We start from the raw sequence: 19,673 nt of genomic DNA on the forward strand, positions 1-19,673 counted from the left end.
TGAAGAACACTGATGATCTCTTCATCATGGCACCTGTTAGTGTGTGGATTTGTTTATTAGGCAGCAGGTGAACATCTTGTCCTCAAAGTTGATGTTAGAAGCAGGAAAAATGGGCGAGCATAAGGATTTGATCGAGTTTGACAAATTGTGACGTCTAGACGATCGGGGTGGGATGTTCCTGGTCTGCAGTGGTCAGAATCTATCAAAAGTGCTCCAAGGAAGGAACGGTGGTGAACCGGCGACAGAGTCGTGGGGGACGAGGCTCACTGATGCCAGTGGAGAGCGAAGGCTGGTCTGTGTGCTCCCGATCCAACAGACGAGCTCCTGTAACTCAAACTGCTGAAGAAGTTCATGCTGTTGATGATCAATGGATCACGAGTGTTTTAGCAGCAAAAGGGGAGCAACACAATATTAGGCAGGTGGTCATAATGTTATACCTGATCAGTGCATACCTGTATATGCACACAATTGTTACACCAGTAATAATAAGTAATGGGTAGTGTGGTTAAATCGGCAAACAAAGCAGACAGATCCTAAGAGGTCTTAATGGAGGATTATGTGGTAGTTGTCATTTAGGAGAGCTGATATAATAATCTAATGTTTGTTTTTGCTTGTCGTATTACTTATAATGAATCGCTTGCTTTACAAAGACCTGGGGGATTCTGTAAAGTTTATAAACATGCAAGAATGATCAGTGTGTGTATACATACAAGTGTAAAGGCTCAGTTTCACATCCTTTATGATGTAACATAGCGGTGGCCTTGTGACTTGGCGGCGAGCTGACTGGTGTCTTAAGATGTTTTTTAGGTTGTTTAGAAATTGAGCTGACATTTCAATTATTCGGGTTTAATTTAAATATTGTATTTTACGTAGGCAAACTACCCATGCATTGTTTAGCAGGGAGTTCTTCTAATCTATCAACTGCTACTGCCGTTTTCTTTTCAGAGAAAATGGAAACATCACGTATAGGGTTAGTTTTCTTTTTTCATTTTTCGAGGAAGTAACAGGATTTTATGTCCTGTTGACACAGAGCACATTTTGTTCCATAGACTCTAGGGCAATGTTTTGTGTTTTATATTGTCTAGCGTTTCCAGTTGTTTCGGTACATTTCGTTGAACTGAACTTCAGTTTAGAAAAATCCAAAACAGCTGCCATACTGCATAACAGGGAAATATAAACTACCTGGCTTCTTTGTAACACTGAATTCACTTTATATATATATATATATATATATATATATATATATATATATATATATATATATATATATATATAAATTGAAACTCATTCGTTATTTCCTTTGATTTTATTAGACTATCACCATTGACATACCTACAGATTTATCGTCTTGTTTAACAGGCTCAGCAAGCCTGATCACTGTGTAGCTGTTGCTAGCATGCTTGATGGAAAATCAACCCAAGCTTTTATTCCGAACCGGATCTAATAAAGCCTGATCTCATAATAAAATGGCTGATTTTGAAATGCAAAATAAATACTATTACAATATAGTTTGTTATTTGGGATCATCAAAAATAAGAGCAAGCATTTTTGTTAGAAGTTGTGTTCAAATCCTGACAGAACTGGGAGAACCTGTTCTTTAAAAAAATAACCTTCTCAAGGTCATTGTATAGAGCCATTAGCATTCAAGGCTGTTTTCCCCTAATGTGCGAATGTAAAGGAAAATTTTTTAAAATGTTTAATAATTGTATTGCCACAGGGCCTGATATCTTGTGCCATTTTCAAAATAACAGGTGTGGCATTATGGCTAGTATGCAAAGCAGATGCCTATTGAGTTGTTTCCTTTTATAGTAGTGTATGCAGGATTACATTTACATTTGGCAGACAACTTTATACAGTGACTTAATTTTCTAATTTATTCAGTTGAGATTTAATGTGCCTGGGATTTAAACTCAACCTTCGGATCCAGAGTCCAGTGCCTTAACCACTAAGCTACCACCTCCCCCAGATTCACATCAGATATTCAGATCAAAGGGTTGGAGTATTGCATTGTATTAGGTATGTATTACATAAGTGAACTTAGTTTTATCCTATTACAGTATAGTTACAGTAGAACTCCAGGGTTGTATCTGTTGGAGTGTGCATTGGTTAGTACATTTGTTTGGAGCATTGTGACTCACAGTATGTGTTGTATTTAACAGGGTGAGAACCTTTCTGAGAAGTGGCAGTGCCTACACACTATACTTTATAGCCACAAGCTTCAAAATGATGAATACTGCAATCTACCCTACTGAACATCCATTAACTTTTTGGCCTTTGTGACAGTAAATATTAAATGTACCTGTTAATAAATGACACCAAAGCTATCTGTAGGTATGCGGTTCCTGGTAGCTGTAGCTATCACATAAAATCTATGATTTGAATGCTATGTGAAAATTCCATCCTTTTGGGTTTTTTTTTTTTTTTTTTTGGGGGGGGGGGGGGGGGGGGGATTCTACAACATTGGCTTAGTTGCAGAACCAATTCAGTACGCAGTGTAAAGAAACTGCTGTGTCACTCAGGGCGAGATTAAAAGGAAAAGGATCAAGTCATCAGTCTGCTAGGCGGAGTGAATAAGTGTTCATGAGGCGGGGTAGAGACCTTCATGTAGTGTGTGGTATGACACATCTGTCTACCCCACTCGTACCCGCTTTAGGGGGAGCAGTGGAGGAATTCTGATGATGCAACAGTGATGTCATGCTTACTCTCTCTCTTTTTTCCTCGTGCTCTCACTCCTCACCCACTTACCCACTGCCAGTGACTGAGCAGTTCTACCTCTGCTCTTTGGCAACCGCCCATGTGCGAGTGTGTGCTTATGTTTTGAGTTGCCTTGGTCTCTGCTGAATGCACGGCAGTGTCGTCCGTGCTGATTGGAGGGACGGGACTGGAGAGTGAGCAGAACGAAGACTCTCCATCCGTCAGGTTCGGAACTGTGGAGAAGCAAAAAAAAAAGAAAAAAAAAAAAAAAAAAAAGACGAGTGCGTCAGGAAAATGAAAATAACGAGAGGTTGTGTTAGGAAAGAAAAGATGGTTGTTTGGGGCTAATCCAGTTCGAGCTATTTACTATCGCCTGTGAATTGCCGTGAGCGCCAACTTCCGAGCGGTTCTTCTCCGGAGCCATCGATTTATAGAGAGACTCAGCTAGCAATGGAGGGATGTGACGAAAAAAAAAAAGAGAGAGATGAAAGAGCCAGTGAAAAAGATGAGCAGCTATGGGCAAGCGGTTAGCGTGGTGGAGAAATTAGAGATTTAATTCTGATGGGGGAATCGGCACTAAGAAGGGAAGATGATTTTGAGGGCAGGATGGGCAGGTCATTGTAATTTGAAGTGACAAGACAAATTTCTCACACTGTTTACTTCTCTTCTCTGGACACCAGCATCCTCGCCATCTTTTGGGTTCTTCTCCCTCTTGGAGGAGACGCAAATCTGCAGCAAATGCATTTTGTGAATGAGTGAGATTGTTGGTCTTTGTTGTTTTGTGTTCTCCGTCTTATTACGTGTAGTTTTTGCTCTTATAGTTCCAGACCTGTCTTGGGTTATTTTGTGACTCTTCCACCTTTTTTTTTGTGACCATTCACTTTCCCAAACTCGATAAGTACCCTGCTGTACGAAAGGTTTGTCATCTCCTCATACTTCGGATGGACTACTTTTAAACGATTTCTCTGCCATGCCCTCACCATTATTAGGCTTATTCTTATAAGACTAGATTGGAGACATGATAAGCAGAGACGAAGAGAATTAAGAAATGAGAGCAAAGCGTATTATTGGAAAGAGCGACCGCTGAAAGCCACTCTATACAAGGCAAGAGGAAATAAACGTATGCATCAAAACGTTCTCTGGAATGAAGGGTACGATTCGAGTGTAAAGAATAATTCTGTATTATTTTTAGCTGAATGCCAGCTGCCTGGGCTTGGAGAAAGCCTGAGTGAAGAATGAACAGCTGTAGCCTCCATGTTGTTAAGCAGTTCGAGATTTTTGTCAAATCACCTGCAAAACCAACTTCGAATATCAAAAGCACGGCTCGTTATTTTGTTTCCCTGTCCTGTTTCGTGGAGAAAGCAAGCCTAAACTGATGTTAAGAAGAAAAAAAAATTGTGCTGTGTTCATCTCTGCATCTCATTCTCTCTCTCTCTTTCTATCCACTGTGGCGGCTGCTAGCGTTCATCCCCCTCGTTCACGACGCTCTCCTCCATTCCATAGTACGTGCCCAGTGTGAGTCAGATAATGGCCTCTCTCGCACTGCGCAAGCTGAAAAGAGGAGGGGGGAGGAGAAACAGGAGGGAGAGAGAGAGAGAGTGAGAGAGAAAGAGAGAGAGAGAGCGCGAGGGAGGGAGAGCAGAGCGATAGAGTAACAACACAGAGAGAGAGAGAGAGCGATAAAGAGAGAGGAGGGGTTTAAGACGAAGCAGACCGTGAACAAGAAAAAGGGAATATAGAGAAAGGGACGAGAGGGACAGAAAGACATAATGTGAGAAGGAAAAGAAAAGAGAGAGAGAGCGATTGCAGCAGTGGTGGTGGCTGGAGGAAGAGAGATTGAGAGAACAAGCACGCGTGTGTATGTGTGTGTGGGGGAGGTGTGTGTACGGGTGTGTGCGTGCGTGTGCGTGTCTGCACTTGCGTGTGCGCGTGTATGCCGCACTGAGACACAGAGGGGAAGCGGGAGAACGAGAAAGGAAGAAAAGATTCACCACCAGCTACGTTCCATGAGCTTTTTTGTCTACTCCAACGTCCATTGTCTTTGCGTCTACTCGATCGGGACACGTACACGCGTGATGTAAGTACACGTCTGCCTTTTTTATATTCTCTGAAACATTGCCCTTATATCGTGGTTATAATAGCCATAGCCTGGGGGTTGTGTGTTCGCCCGTGTGTGTGTGTGCGTGTGTGTGCGTGTGTGTGTTTATCCGTGTGGATATGTGTCCAGCTGTCTGCTCTCAGACGGCTCCCCCTGCACTCCCCTCCCTTCATGCCGGTCTCCTTTCTGCTTTGTGCTGTCATCCTCTCTGGGCATCTAGTGTTGCGTTTGCGCGCACGCGTATAGTTGTGTGTGTGTGTGTGTGTGTGTGTGTGTGTGTGTGTGTGTGACTGTATGCATAGAGTTCAATGATATGGCCCTGTGCCAGAGCTCGTCTTCAGCATGTTGTATTTAAAGGGCTCGATGTTACGCAAACACGTGTGTCAGATCAAACTAGTCGGGCGGCCCGTTCTGGTTGGGTGTGTTAATGTTTTGGCAGCAGACCATCATGAGGGTTTGAGAACAACACCAAAAGCACAATTCATTGCTTTTAAGCAAAGGTTTGTGTGTATGTGTTCACAGGGAACGTTCTTACGGATGTAAATGGGAAGGAAAGAAGTACTACATTTAACGAGAGCTATTTATTATTCCTACTTGCTGGTGGTTTTTCTCTTTTACTGCTTTGCTGAAAAGAGAGAGGGGGGGAAACTCTGTCGTAAGAGAAGTGTGGTTTGGCTGTTTCAAAAGCAACACAGACTCGTGACCGGTGGGGTTTCAGGCCTGTAAACCACGCTTTCTTAAAAGAGAAAGAGAAAAAATAAAAGTAAAAAAAAGTACAAAGCACACACAAACTTGCAAACACATACAGTGGCACCTCAGTGGTCATATACCCCTGTGGGAACCTGTTTAGATACCAGTCATAGAAGCAATAATATAGCAATAATGTGAGTAGAGTCTGCATTCTCATAATCAAATTGCTCACCAAGCTTTCTGAAACTGCTAGAGCATAGCCACAAGATCCTCCTTTCTGGAGCAAAGAAAAAACCCACAACCAAAGTATCGAAAATTTATTTTTTGGACGCACTTGTTTTTAAAGCTTGTTTAAATTTCTACAATGAATGATGCTGATTTAAAGTTAACGTTAATTTTTGGAAATCCTCCTGTCAAAGAGGCATGAAGATCAGCATGTGCTAGAGATCTCTGCTCAAGATTTAGAGCATACTTTTGTTTGGTAAGATCAGAAAAAGGTGTGGATATCATCAATGTGTTAAATTATGGAAAACAAGCCTGGCCATCTAGGACAAGTGCATGTACATAGCATTAGACCGAATCAACACTGCACACACACTAACGAGTGACTTTGAGTTCTCTAACGTTTTGATCTCTTGTATTTCCTGCAGACTGTTTCAGTGGTGGGTTCAGTGGATGGCCCCAGCAGAAGTGGCCAGATGGAAATTGACCATGGATGCCTGGAGAAAGGCGTGTTGAACCATGAGCTGTCCAATGGGCTTAGTCAGCATGGAGAAGAAACGAATGGTTTTGAAGGTGGAGCTTTGGCAAAGCTTAGCCACCCGCACCAAGAGACATTAACATGTCTTCCCCAGACACCGGGATGGGGGCCTGGGAATCCAAAAGGAGCCTCTACCCCCCAGCAGCAGGAGGCAGGCTGGAATGACCAGAGCACAAGTAGCCTGGGGAACAGTGCAGACATGGAGAATGCTAGAACTCTGGTGGCCTTCTCAGCTAGTGCAGGTTCCCTACCACCCTGCAGTGTTCCTCAACCTCCTCCTAACCCTAATTACATACAGCTGTATGAAAAATTCAACCAAGAAATGGGTAATCGAGGTAATGGAAATAAGCAAAAAATATGGAGCGGTGATGATCAGCACTGCACTTCAGAGGATCTTAACACCCTCCAGATGGCTTTAAATCAAGCCCGTCATGGTCACAAGCCACCAAACTGTGACTGTGATGGACCGGACTGTCCTGATTACCTTGAGTGGTTAGAGAAGAAGATTAAAATGGCAGCCAATGTTCAGGAAAAGATTCCCAGATTATCAGGTGCTTCTCAGACAGAGCAACAACACTATCAGTCTCAGCCACAACCTCAACCCAAAAGTACAAACAACGCTTCAGAACCACTGTCACAGAACCCGGTTACCCAGCCCCCAGTCCCAAGACCTTATGGCCCCCTACCACCTATTCAATGTTCTCCCAGTGTGCTATCCATCGCTAAGGAGAGGAATGTCAGTCTACAGACAGCTATTGCCATTGAGGCACTGACCCAATTATCTGGCACTGGTGGGCCTTTGAGTGAATCAACATTTGGAAACTCAAACCACCATGCTTCATCTCAGCCCCCTTCTCAAACCCAAGATGGGATGCGATTGATTGCTTCATCTCCTGGGGCCCTTTCATCATCGTCTGCTTCCTCTATACCCCAATCTTTTTCCTCTGGCAATTTCCCTCAACAGACTTCTGCTTTATGGGAGCAACACAGGCCTGAGTTACAGGGTCCTACTCATCACTCCTCCCAATACGGGTCCTCCAACTCCCCCTTTCAAACCTCACACCCATCCACGCCTAGTCCATCACCCCACCAGTGGCAACAGAGCACTGGAGCAAGCTCAGAGAAAAGCACACCTAGGAATCCATGGATGTTGAATTCTGAAACTCAGGCTTGTTTTCCACATCCATCCCATGGCAGCAGTGACCCAATGTCTGAACTGAAACAGCTTCTGGGAGACAACAGTGGAAAGTACACCAGTACTAACTTTAAGTTTCCTGCCCCACCTCAAAATCTGAAGGACAACCAACAAGTGATGCCTCATGTCAAACAGGAGGTCAACAATGGAGACTACCCAGGTGAAATGAGTGGAGTATTGAGCCAGTATAGAATGTTAAATAGTCAGCAGCAGTTTCCAGGCCAGCAGATTTCTCACCCTATTACATACTCAACTCAGGCAGCACTGCAACAGCACCTTCATCATAAACGTAACCTCTTTTCCGGTCCTCAAAGTTTTGATCTGCGATTACCGATGTCATCCCAGACTCTCCGCAAATGGTGGCCGCAATCTACACCAGAGAGTGTTCTAAGCATTAAACAAGAACCCAAAAAGAAAAAGAACACACAAAGTTCCCCTCTCCTCAAGCAGCCTATGGGTGGACTGCTTGGTCCATTTGGCCTAGCTCTTCCAAAACCTAAACAGATTATCATTAAAAAGACCAAGCAAAAGGCATCCCAACCTCTCTTTCTCCCACAAAGTCAGATCACAGTACAGAAATCAAGCATGTCAGGGAGTTCCCTCTCCCAATTTACACCATCTCTACCTGTTGTGGAGGCTGCACTCCCTCCCTGTGCCCCCCCAAATAACTCCTCTCAGGTGGTAGTGAGCCAAGCAGCTCCAGCCCAATCTCAGGAATCAAGTTTGAACAGCAGTAGTACCCCCATCTCTGGAAACACCTCCCTAGCTTCCACTCCTCTTAATGTCCCTGTTTCCCCTGCCCAGGATGGACTGATTAGCTCAGACCGCAACACAGTGGCTGAGGGTCCCCTTACCACCACTTCCACAAGCCAGACAACCACATTTCAGTCCACTTCACCTCTATGTGGCCTAAATTCCCTGGATCCAAAATTTGAAGATCTGATTCGTCAGTTTGAGGAGGAATTCGGGGACACATCTGCCCCTGCCACAGATGCACCAGATCCTGGCACTGCTCCTCCTGGGGTAACTGATTCACAAACAAATTCTAGCTCAGGTCAAGCTAGACCCCAGTCACCATCCACAGAAAAACTTAACTTTTCTGCCCCAACAAGTGAGCTTGAGCCCAGTCTGAAGCAGGTTGAGAGAGAGAAAAAGGAGACAGCAGTGTCCCCCAATCAGCTTTCTGCCATCAAACAGGAAGTTCAAGAGTGTGAAGATGTTAAGCCCTCAGATCAGCTACTGGCCCAGGCAACAGAGGCTTATTTACAGCAGCTAAATCACAAAATCCTCGTAAACCCATTCACAACGACCTGCTCTCCTCCAACCAAACGAGTAAAGATCGAATCATCTGGTGGGGTGACGGTGCTTTCCACGACTGGCGACTTCTCCACTGCAGGGGAGAATCAAGATACACCTACAAAAGATTGTTTACCGTCATCCCCTTCACTAAAAGGATTTCTGGAATCTCCACTACGCTACCTAGATACCCCAACTAAGAGCCTTCTGGACACACCGGTAAAGGACGCTCAAGCAGAGTTCCCAACCTGCGACTGTGTGGGTGAGTATACTAGATCCCAGGCTTCTAGCTTTACATATCTGTTCCACATTATGGCAATGTACCAATTGCAGTGCAACTGAAACAGGTAATTACAATCCTGTTTATTTGCTTAAGTGTTTTTACTAGAACTAGAATACTAGAAGTCTACCACCTGAGAGGAAAATCCTTGTGTTCTGGATTAAAAACACTTTTATCATAAATACTTTAACATGATTTAAGTCTCTTCTTAAGTCTTCTCTTTGGGGGTAGGCAGCAGGAACAATAGCCCATACAGAAGAGGCCCATTGTGTTGTATTAGACCAGGGGTCGCCAGACAGTCCAGAGCTCTACAAGCAATTCTGTCTCTGGTTCTGTCAAAGCAGCAAACATAGGGCATGAAAGATAATAAAATGGTGCTCCTATGTCATGTGATGCTGTGTGTACAGTGGTTAGACATTAAAACAGAGTGAGACAACAGTGAAAGAAAGAGGACCTACATTTACAGTTTGTTTTCTTTTATGTAGGTTCTAAGAGAGGAATTATGGTATACATGCTTAGTTTAATCATGTGTGTTTTTAAAATGTCACAAAATGTAAATGTGAGACTAGTTGGTGCTGAACACTTGCTGGCTTATCGCTGTCACCAGAAACTAAGGTCACCAGGCAACCAATCTCTCCAATAAAACCAATACACACACAGACACAAGCACACACACATTACTAGCAACAGCAAGGGGGCTGTAGTGCTAATAGGTAGGATGGGTGGATTCTATCTATCTATCTATCCATCCATCCATCCTAAAAGCTTGTCATACCTCACACATGTTTCTATTTTACTTCACGTCACTTCCTCTAACAGGCCCCACCTCTATTACTACTAAACACTCGAAATGGAATGTGACCTTAAATTCCCTCTGCTCCAGACAAGTGTTCACTCTTATATGCACACACACACACACACACACACACACACACACACACACACACACACACGCACGCACGCGCAATGACTCACTCCTCGAGTGCTCCTTGCCAAACACCACTTTAAAGACTTTTAAATACCATCCCAAAGATTCATTGACTGGGTGCCTCTAGTTTGTTCATTGCTCCCACTGTCCTGCTCTCATGCTGTAATACAGTGGCCTGAATTTAAAGTGCGTATATATAAAAAATTTACCGGTCCTTCACACTTACTCTGCTAACTCTATTTTCACAGAGCACAACCAAGAAAAAGATGAAGGCCCATACTACAATCATTTGGGATCAGGGCCAACTGTGGCTTCAATAAGAGAGCTTATGGAAAACAGGTGAGAAACTCTAGTCTACTCCCAGTAACTCGGATATGCCCTTCCAGTGTCCCTTTTGTCTCCATCATGGGGGTAAAAACGATAGCAGGGAATCATAGTTTATGTAATAAGTGTCCTACACATGACATGGATACTGAGCAGCAATATTAAGATCCAGTTTTAAGAGTTGTCTAGATTAACTTTTTGTTTCTTATAACATTTAATAAATATTCAATTTGCCTTAATTTCAATTTCAGAATTGTATTCTATTTCTATCCCTTACACTGACATTTTGTGACAATTTTTAATAATGAAAGCAGTATAGAAGTATAGTATAAAAGTTCAAAGATGAAACAGGAATCAGAAATCAAGCATGTGTGAAGGGCAATAAAAAAGGCTTCCAAGCTCAGATGTTAAATCTATTGGGTACTAAACTTTAAACAAGAGAAAACTGTTCATTGCTGTATATAATTTGCTTTAGTTGTTCATCTTGTTTTTTTTTTTTTTTTTTTCACTGAACATTATATGAACACTGTAGCTAGAAGATCCTGGCACGAGGCTCTTGCACAGCTGTGGATAAAAATCTCTCCCCTCCATTTCTATTTGCTCTGCTTCATTTTTTTTTCCTGACTTACTCCTACCGCTCTCTGTTGCCCTCCCCTCCTCCCTTCTGCAGCTTCACTGTGATCCCATCCCTAGGGAATCCCTGACCCATAATGCAATGGGAGTAAAGGGGAAATAATTACCGTCAGCAGATCCAGACGAGAGTGAAAGAGGGGAAAGAAAGAGGGAGGGGAAAGAAAGAAACAGAGACAGAGAGCAGGAGGAGAAATTATTGTATTTATTCAGTAACGAAAGACAGAAGAATGAAGGAGATGGAGTGTGGGCATACGTTAATAATTTTTATATAAAACTTAGCCACATTACCCCAAAGGGGTATGTGCAAACGTAGTCGAATGCGGGGGTTGCATCCATTCCTGCATCAAGACTCAAAATTTTGGACCCTAAGCTGATCCTGACATGACCCTTGACCCAGGTAGGGCCACCCCATGGAGCCTGATCCTTCTCTGCTGAAGTGTGTGATTGTTGATGAATGCATAGTGGGTGTGTGTGTTAAACCTCATTGATGCTGTCATTATCCTCCAACTTAAAAAAACAAAAAAACAAAAAAAAAAACTGCTGGGGGGAGGGGTGCTCTGCAAGTACTCCACATTGAGTATAATGGTAATATATAATGTATGCGTGGGTGCATAAATGTGTACCTTTTCACAAAATTAGGACCTTGAAAAGTCACATACACACATACAGTACATTTACGGCATTTGGCAGACGCCTTTATCCAGGCCAACTTACATTATCTCATTCCTACAAATGAGCAGCAATGGGGCTAAGGGCCTTGCCCAGAGGTGCCAGCTTGGTGTGGCTGGGATTTTAACTCATCCTTCAGATCCAAAGTCTAATGCCAAAACTAATAAGCTACCACCGCCCACGTATAGCTTTTATCCTGAAGATATTAAGATGGGTAAAGCCTTTGCATTAAAGGCGTGAAAAATCTAAACAATTTAAGAGACCAAGGCATTTTATTCTTTAGTGGTGTATCATTTTCACTATAAAACAAAGCACTGAGGGGGACTATACAAATGCAGAACTATCTATCACCATCAATATGACTTGTTTAATTTTCTAAAGTGATAGCATCATTTATAACAGCTACATCCTTCAGGTCCTGATCAACTTTACAGATTAGAAAGTAGTTATTGGTGCAAATGAAAGTAAGCCTGGTTGTCTGTGTTTACCACTGCAGGTACGGAGAGAAGGGTGAGGCTATCCGTATAGAGAAGGTAGTGTACACAGGAAAAGAAGGCAAGAGCTCCCAGGGATGTCCTATCGCAAAATGGGTGAGTCTGAAATGTTGCACACAAGTTCCAGCACGCCAGGGTCTAACTGAGATAACTGTAAATGGCTTATCCTCAAGGATCCCTACAATCAAACAAGTTAACAATTCATCTGTAAGAAGTAGGAATAGACAATTCACTGCGAGACAACCCATTCTCATTAGCTAAAGGCTATAAAAGCAGCAGGGGACTGCAGTGTCTTAGCAAGCACACATAGGCAGCTCACACTCTCTATGCTAATGGGTTTATGGTTCACTGGTGCAGATGTTAAACATTTCTTATAGTGCCAGAAGCAAATTATATACCCACAGATATGTCTTTTACACCTACAAGTCACATACACTAAAACACTATATAATCAACTATTGTAAAGAATACAATATTGTAGCATGTGTAATGGTTTATAAACAACCAAAAAAGAAAATGCTGGAATAGTAGAAAGCAATTCATATTTCATCCTTCACCTGTGTCTATTTCTATTATAATTTGCATTTAATTGAGTTTGCATAAGTGTGTCACATGCATAAGTGGAGGTCTTTTTTTTATTTGATCTAAAAGCAGGAGAAATAAATCGACAAATGCTTCCAAATTTCCATTCTTTCACACTGTTTATTTCTCAGTGAAGTGTTTGCAATAAAACGTCTCCGGATGGTTTAATGAACATTGCCTGTGTGAACGTTCAGCAGATTTCCATTTTTATTTTTTTTGTCTAACGTGCATTGTATATCATTACAATCAGGCTGCAAGGAAAGAATGTGTTTATGTTTATGTGCTTGTAAAATAATGCATTACAGGTTATACAGTAACGATTTTCACAGGCTTTTATGGATTTAAAATGTGTTAAAGTTTTTTTAATTATAAGATTAATGAGCATTATTGCAAATGGTCTAACGGGATGTTCAGTCGCCCAAATGTCTTTTACTCTTGCAGTCTCATAGTAGCATGATTGCCCAATAGTGTCATTCCGTACTCATATAAATCTGTGGTAATTTATTTAAATAGAAATTCAATGTACAAGGCTTTAAACTGGATTTAGAAGTCATAATGGATGATTTTATTCAGGATGAGAGCTGGTGTGGGTGGTGCATAATGCAAAGTAGTAATTTATGTGGTACATTTACATTTGTAGAAGGTGGTATCTTAGTGGTAAAGGCATTCGACTTCGGCTCCAAAGGTCGTGAATTTAAATCCCAGCCACACCACTTCTGGGCCCCTGAGCAAGGCCCTTAACCCCATATCTGCTCATTTGTACAAATGTAATAATTGTCAGTCGCTCTGGATAAGAGCGCATGCCAAATGCCACAGGTAATTAGTAATTTATGTGGTGCATTTAAAACTGGACATTGTCACACCTTCATAGAAATATTTATATTTAAACTAAAACACTTTAAACTATGAAAAAAGGGCATACATTTCTATCCTCTAAATTTGACCCTGCATGCTTCAGTATGAAAGAACCTTTTATATAATTTATATTAGTGGTGTATGGAACCTGATGTAAACGCTGGAACAATATTCATGTAATGACCAGAGTTATAACTCTCTTTCTTTAAGCCACTTTCTTTATGCCTTGTCTGCCCCCTGCAGGTGATTCGACGTAGTGACGAGAAAGAAAAGCTATTGTGTGTGGTGAAGCAGCGGTCTGGGCACCATTGTGCCAACACTGTCATTATTGTCGTCATCATAGCTTGGGAGGGCATCCCAAGATCTCTTGGTGATAGACTTTATCAAGAGATCACTGAGACGATCACCAAATATGGCAATCCCACCAGTCGCCGTTGTGGCCTCAATGACGAGTGAGTGAGCAAAAATGATGTACCCCTTTCATCTGCATTTTCTTTTTCTATTATCATATATTTTTATCATATAATAGATATCTGCAAGCTCCATAGTTTAATCTAGTTGTACTAGCAAATAGCAACTACTAGCACAGAATTCAACCCAAACAGTAAAGGACACTTTGAAACAAGATTTACAGTATGTTATTCATTAAAAAAAAGTTATGTATGTTTTGGCTTTCATTTGTTTTGTGAGGTCACACATAATGACATAATGAAGAAAATAATAGACAATAATAAATCATTTATAATTATTTGTAATATAAACTGAACACATCAGCCCACATGAAAAGTCCACTGTGGCATAACCATTAAACTATTTTTATACCTACAAAACTGTTTTGTGGCACTCACCACTTATTATTTTACAATACAACTTGCAATAATCTCATTTATACAACAGAGCAGGGTTAAGGGCCCTGCTCAAGGGCCCAGAAGTGGCAGCATACTGGTGATGGGATTGACCTTCTAATCATAAGTCCAACATCTTACCCACTAAGCCGCCCCTTCCCCCTACCCCTTGTATTGTCCAATGTTCGTTTCTTCTGGTTTTTTTTTTTTTTTTTTTTACTAAAATGCACTATTTGTATTATGATTCTATTTTTGCAGCCGTACATGTGCGTGCCAGGGAAAAGACTCCGAAACCTGTGGTGCTTCGTTCTCTTTTGGGTGTTCTTGGAGCATGTATTTTAATGGGTGTAAATACGCCCGCAGCAAGGTCCCCCGCAAATTCAGGCTCCAAGGAGAACACCCCAAAGAGGTTAGTGACTGTATCTGAATTAGAAAGTACTTGTTTACATTGTGTATGGCTATATGAGCCTTTGTATCTTTTATAAATAATAAACAATACTAAAGCATTTGTCATATAATTGATATCTTGCTTACAAATACATTTGGAAGAAATTATGGTCTTCTCACTCCACAGGAGGAACATCTCAGGGATAACTTCCAGGAATTAGCTACAAAAGTGGCACCTGTATACAAGCAGCTAGCCCCTCAGGCATACCAAAACCAGGTAAAACTGCCGCAGGAAACAAGGATAAGGATAAGATCATCTCTTTTTCCCCTTAATTAGTCAAGAAAATTATCTATTGTCCTGAACAAAAGAAGACAATGGAACTGGAACGTTGTGTTGTGCATATGAAGAAAGATCATTGCAAGTGATCGAACATGAAGCTGTTATTTTAAAAGAAAAGTAAAGGTAGAAAAGGCACTCAAGCAAAGAAAGATAAGAAGGAAAAAAACCCTGTATGCTGGTGTGTCTTTTGCAGTGTGTAACAGAGAAAATGGCACCAGACTGTCGGCTGGGGCTCAAAGAAGGACGGCCTTTTTCTGGCATTACTGCATGCATGGACTTCTGTGCTCATGCTCACAAAGACCAACATAACCTCCATAACGGCTGCACTGTGGTACGGAGTGTCAGATCTGAATTATAACAATTAACATGATAACGTGATATGAAACCCCTACTGGATTGTTAACTGCAATATTTGCTGACAAACTAATAATTTTTTTTGTTTGTTTTTAGGTTTGCACTCTCACAAAAGAGGACAATCGGAAAATAGGTGTGATCCCAGAGGATGAACAACTTCATGTGCTTCCGCTTTATAAGATCTCAACCACTGATGAGTTTGGCAGTGAAGAAAACCAGCGTCTGAAGATGCAAACTGGCGCAATCCAGGTGCTTAGTAAGTTTCGCCGGGAAGTCCGGAAGCTTCCAGAGCCCGCCAAGTCTTGCCGCCAACGGAGGCTAGAGGCCAAGAAAGCTGCATCTGAGAAAAAGAACAAGAAACAGCAGCTGTCGGAAACACCAGAAAAGATGATTAAGAAGGTTTCTCTGCAAGGCAATAAAGGTGAAACCTCATCGCATAAGTTTCACATATAATAAGATGCATAATTGACTATTTACTAGAGTAAAACGTTGCTATTGTATGCAAAAGTCTTTGTATGACGTACGTGCCAAAATGTTCCATTTAGATTTCTGTATTCATTTGATAAAAATTTGTATCTAGTATCTCATCATGATGTATTTTTTTTCTTTTAGCGATTCCAAAACAAGAGGTGAAGCCCATCGTCAAAAAAGAATCGTCCGACCACTTTCAGGCTGTCAATGGAGCTTTGGATGGATACCCACCCCTTGGGAATGCCAAAATGTGTCCTGATCCATACAGTATGAATGGTGCCTACTCTTCCTATACTGGTCCCTATGCAAGAGGTAGTATGCCTTCCAACAGCCAGTCGTCTACACACAGCCCCATCAATGGCTTCCATCCAAACCTCCAAGGGATTCCCTACAATTACTACAACCATGCGCCAAAAGGACTTTTCCCCCCTGAAGCTATGGGTTATATGGGTCTTAACGGGGCCTGCCCTAAAGTTGCTGGAGAACAACAGAAACCTAGCATCCAGAGTCTTCAGGCCAGGCTGGTACAAAACCAAGCTGATCACCACCGACAAGGGGTCAACATGGCCAACCACAGATACCTACACCAGTCTGAGCTTTCTGAGTCTCCTGCAACACCTAAACATACTTCATCTGCAACTCCGGATCAGATGCACCGTATCACCCCAATCATCAAGCAGGAGCCCATGGAAGTAGCTCTGTATGACAGCAGAACTGATGTGCAATCCCGAAGTTGCCCCGTTACTCCCAGTGTAACCCCAATACCTGAAACCTGGCTGGGGCACACACCCAATGGCAGCTTAGTGTCCAAGGGCTGGGATGGAAATCTTAGACCAGGTCAAGCTCACTCACCCTTCACTCCAGAAAAACAGCGGCTCCACCAGCAACATAGCCAACTTCAGCATTCAAAATTTGCCCAACAGCAGCAGCAATGGCGCTCCTACCCCGGTACTCCTGTAGCCTCCCCTAGTCCCTCTCCAGCTCTTCAGACATGTCCATCTCCAGCTGCTTCCCCTCACCCTGCTACACCACAACACTGGGGCAGCCCTGCTCCCAGTCCACAGCCCAAGGCTTGGTGTCAACCAGGGTCCTTGGGTTATGGTCATGGGGGACCTAGACAGGGAACACCTGTTGGGGCTTTCCCAGACAAGATGTTGGCTGAGACAGCAGAGATCAGAGGGTCCACTCCCCTGGGTCTCCAGGAAAAGGCATGGAAATCTGGAGGTGCCTCAGCAGCAGGGAGTAATCCATCTCCTGCTCCAGAAGGTCGTCTGTTTCCAGATACACTGCAGAAGGTAAATGGACAGGCATGCTGGGACAGCGAGGTGGAAAGTGAACGAGAGCCTGAAGAAGAGGAAGTGTGGTCAGACAGCGAGCACAACTTCCTGGATCCCAACATTGGAGGAGTAGCAGTGGCTCCTGGACATGGCACCATTCTTATAGAATGTGCCAGACGGGAGCTACATGCCACCACACCCTTAAAAAAGCCAGACCGCAGTCACCCAACCCGCATCTCCCTGGTGTTCTACCAGCATAAAAATTTGAATCAGCCTTGTCATGGGCTGGCGCTCTGGGAAGCCAAAATGAAGCTGCTGGCTGAGAGAGCAAGGCAGAGGCAACAGGAGGCAGCTCTTCTGGGTCTTTCACAAGAAGACATGAAAGCATACGCAAAGAAACGCAAGTGGGCTGATGGATTAGTGAGTTCCAGCTCTGAGCCAACCAAGGACAAGCGGGAAGGAGTGACACGGATGGCCCCCACACAGCACACCACAACCATGGTTACGGTGTCACCCTACGCCTTCACTCGGGTCACAGGGCCCTACAATTGCTTCATGTGACCTCTATAAGACTGGGGGCAGGAAATTAAAGTACAAGAATAAAAATAAAAAAAAGAATCTCTCACTTTTTAAAGCCCTGTACCTCTCCCTCCCACTCTGTATCCCCTCCCAGACCAACCAGAAAGATGGTGGATAAAGAGACACATTTTCTATTATTTTTTTTTTATTTTTTTTTTTACCTCATGTTTTGGTAGCAGTTTGGGAGTCCCCCAAATGAACATGCTGCCTATGGTGCTCTTGTTCTCTTCAAAATGGAAGGGATTTCATAGTTTACCCTCCCTAAGTGAATTTAATGATTCTAATATTATTTCTATTATCAATATTATGATTGCTATTGTTATTGTTGATGTTATTACAGGTATTGTTATTATATTACAAAGATGACTATTTTTTATTTTAATTGTATTTTTTCCTCAGTGTCATTATTATGATTGTTTTAAGACCCCCCTCTTTTGATGAGGAACAACCCTCTCTTCATCACACTTGCTTGTTCGATATGAATGTGTGAACAAGTTGAATGAATTTTGCTTTTTATTTGCCTTTTAACCATCAACCTCTTTTGTAAAAACAGCACCTTTACATCACTGCAAGCCAAGTGTCAATACCTGCAAGACACTCTGGAGAAGGACATGGTTTCTAAAGTGGGCTAGGTCTATTTTGTAGTCAGTCACAGAGTGTGTGACCAAAGCAAGTGACAGAAATTGTGGCACCAGTGCAGACCTTTCTACTCAGTGCCGCTCATAAATACTGAGCCTTTTATTGGTATGATGGTGCTTTTCTTTCTGTCTTTGCTGTCCACTGCCCTCACCATCACGGCTGCTGGCACTGGATCGAGGTGCTCGCTAACAGCAGAAAAGGTCCAGTTAAGCAATCAGCTGACCTGATTAGATGTCATTGCCTGAGGCATCTTCATCAACCACGGTGCTGACTCATTTCTTCATGGTGCAGTATCTATTTCCTATCCATGAGACAGCAGTAGGTCAATGCTCTCTCTGAGGTGCTATTGGAGTTTGGTCCACCCTAACAATGTCCTTAAAATGACCTAGAGTGTGACCTGTGCTCTGCAGCACAAACAAGCTATTTAACCTGTAAACTGCTGGAGTTGTAGAACTCTCCTCCAAATTTGAGGTAGTTAGCTGACAGGCTAAAGCTTCAGTAAAAGAGAAAAAGAGGATTGGTGCTACTCAATAGTCTTTCCATGCCTCTTTGTCTGTTTTTGCCCTAACAGCTGATCTCCCTATAACACCTGGAATGTAGGTGCTTCTGTATAACACTTTTGTTCTGTGTAAATGTGGGGAAAGCTGAAGGGCTGCAGTTGGGTTTACAAAAGGCAGTAGGCTTCTTGGTGCTTACAGATCACAGATAGTCTGGTGCTTTTGAAGCTGTCCTCTAGCTCTTTACCTCATGTTGAGACGTTGTACCCAGTCACAACATGCTACTAATACATGGGCTCTAGAGACCGTAGGTCTTTAGCCTACATCCACATACTTATCTACTTTTTTGTTTTTATTATTATTATTTATTACATTATAATGACTATGATGATTATTGTTATTGTGCTTGCTGTAATTGTTTTGTTTCATTTTAAACAAATTGTAAATAGAAGAAAAGATTTTATAAAAGCACTTTTAATCTTGATTTTAAGGAGGAAAAATGATAATGGAATATTGACAACTTGAATCCTAATTTTTTTTAATGGAATTTTATTGGGAGAGATAGAAATGTACATAATTAAATATTTAGGTAAGATTATTTAACTGGTGAGGAATAAAATCATGAATGATTCCTTTTCATTTTTAGTTGTCAGCATGTTAAGCCCTCAATACTAGAAGAAGAAAGCTGGTCCTGGTCAGTATTCTTTCTCTGACACTTATGGGCCATGCTGTGTATCCTCTTGTACTTAGTATACTGCTGTTCTTTTTAAAAAGTACTGTACTTAG

General features: G+C 42.3%; 1 protein-coding gene across 5 annotated transcripts in view; it reads left to right on the plus strand.

The window, feature by feature from the left end:
• tet3 (tet methylcytosine dioxygenase 3) overlaps positions 1–17,787 on the plus strand; it is a 43,232-nt gene extending 25,445 nt beyond the window's left edge. For 4 of the 5 annotated variants that reach the window (XM_083527296.1, XM_083527299.1, XM_083527300.1 and 1 more), the window contains 9 exons: positions 6,133–8,995; positions 10,190–10,280; positions 12,064–12,157; positions 13,742–13,950; positions 14,602–14,752; positions 14,918–15,007; positions 15,264–15,401; positions 15,521–15,845; positions 16,037–17,787. In XM_083527296.1, the coding sequence (XP_083383422.1) occupies positions 6,133–8,995; positions 10,190–10,280; positions 12,064–12,157; positions 13,742–13,950; positions 14,602–14,752; positions 14,918–15,007; positions 15,264–15,401; positions 15,521–15,845; positions 16,037–17,733 (5,658 nt within the window). In that variant the 3' untranslated portion in view covers positions 17,734–17,787. Of the gene's footprint in view, positions 1–1,351; positions 4,772–6,132; positions 8,996–10,189; positions 10,281–12,063; positions 12,158–13,741; positions 13,951–14,601; positions 14,753–14,917; positions 15,008–15,263; positions 15,402–15,520; positions 15,846–16,036 lie in introns of those variants that run through there. The other variant, XM_083527298.1, reaches the window with a different exon arrangement.
• Positions 17,788–19,673: the final 1,886 nt, after the last annotated feature.

This window comes from Silurus aristotelis (assembly GCF_946808225.1).
Source record: "Silurus aristotelis genome assembly, chromosome: 23".
NCBI classification, from domain to species: domain Eukaryota; kingdom Metazoa; phylum Chordata; class Actinopteri; order Siluriformes; family Siluridae; genus Silurus; species Silurus aristotelis.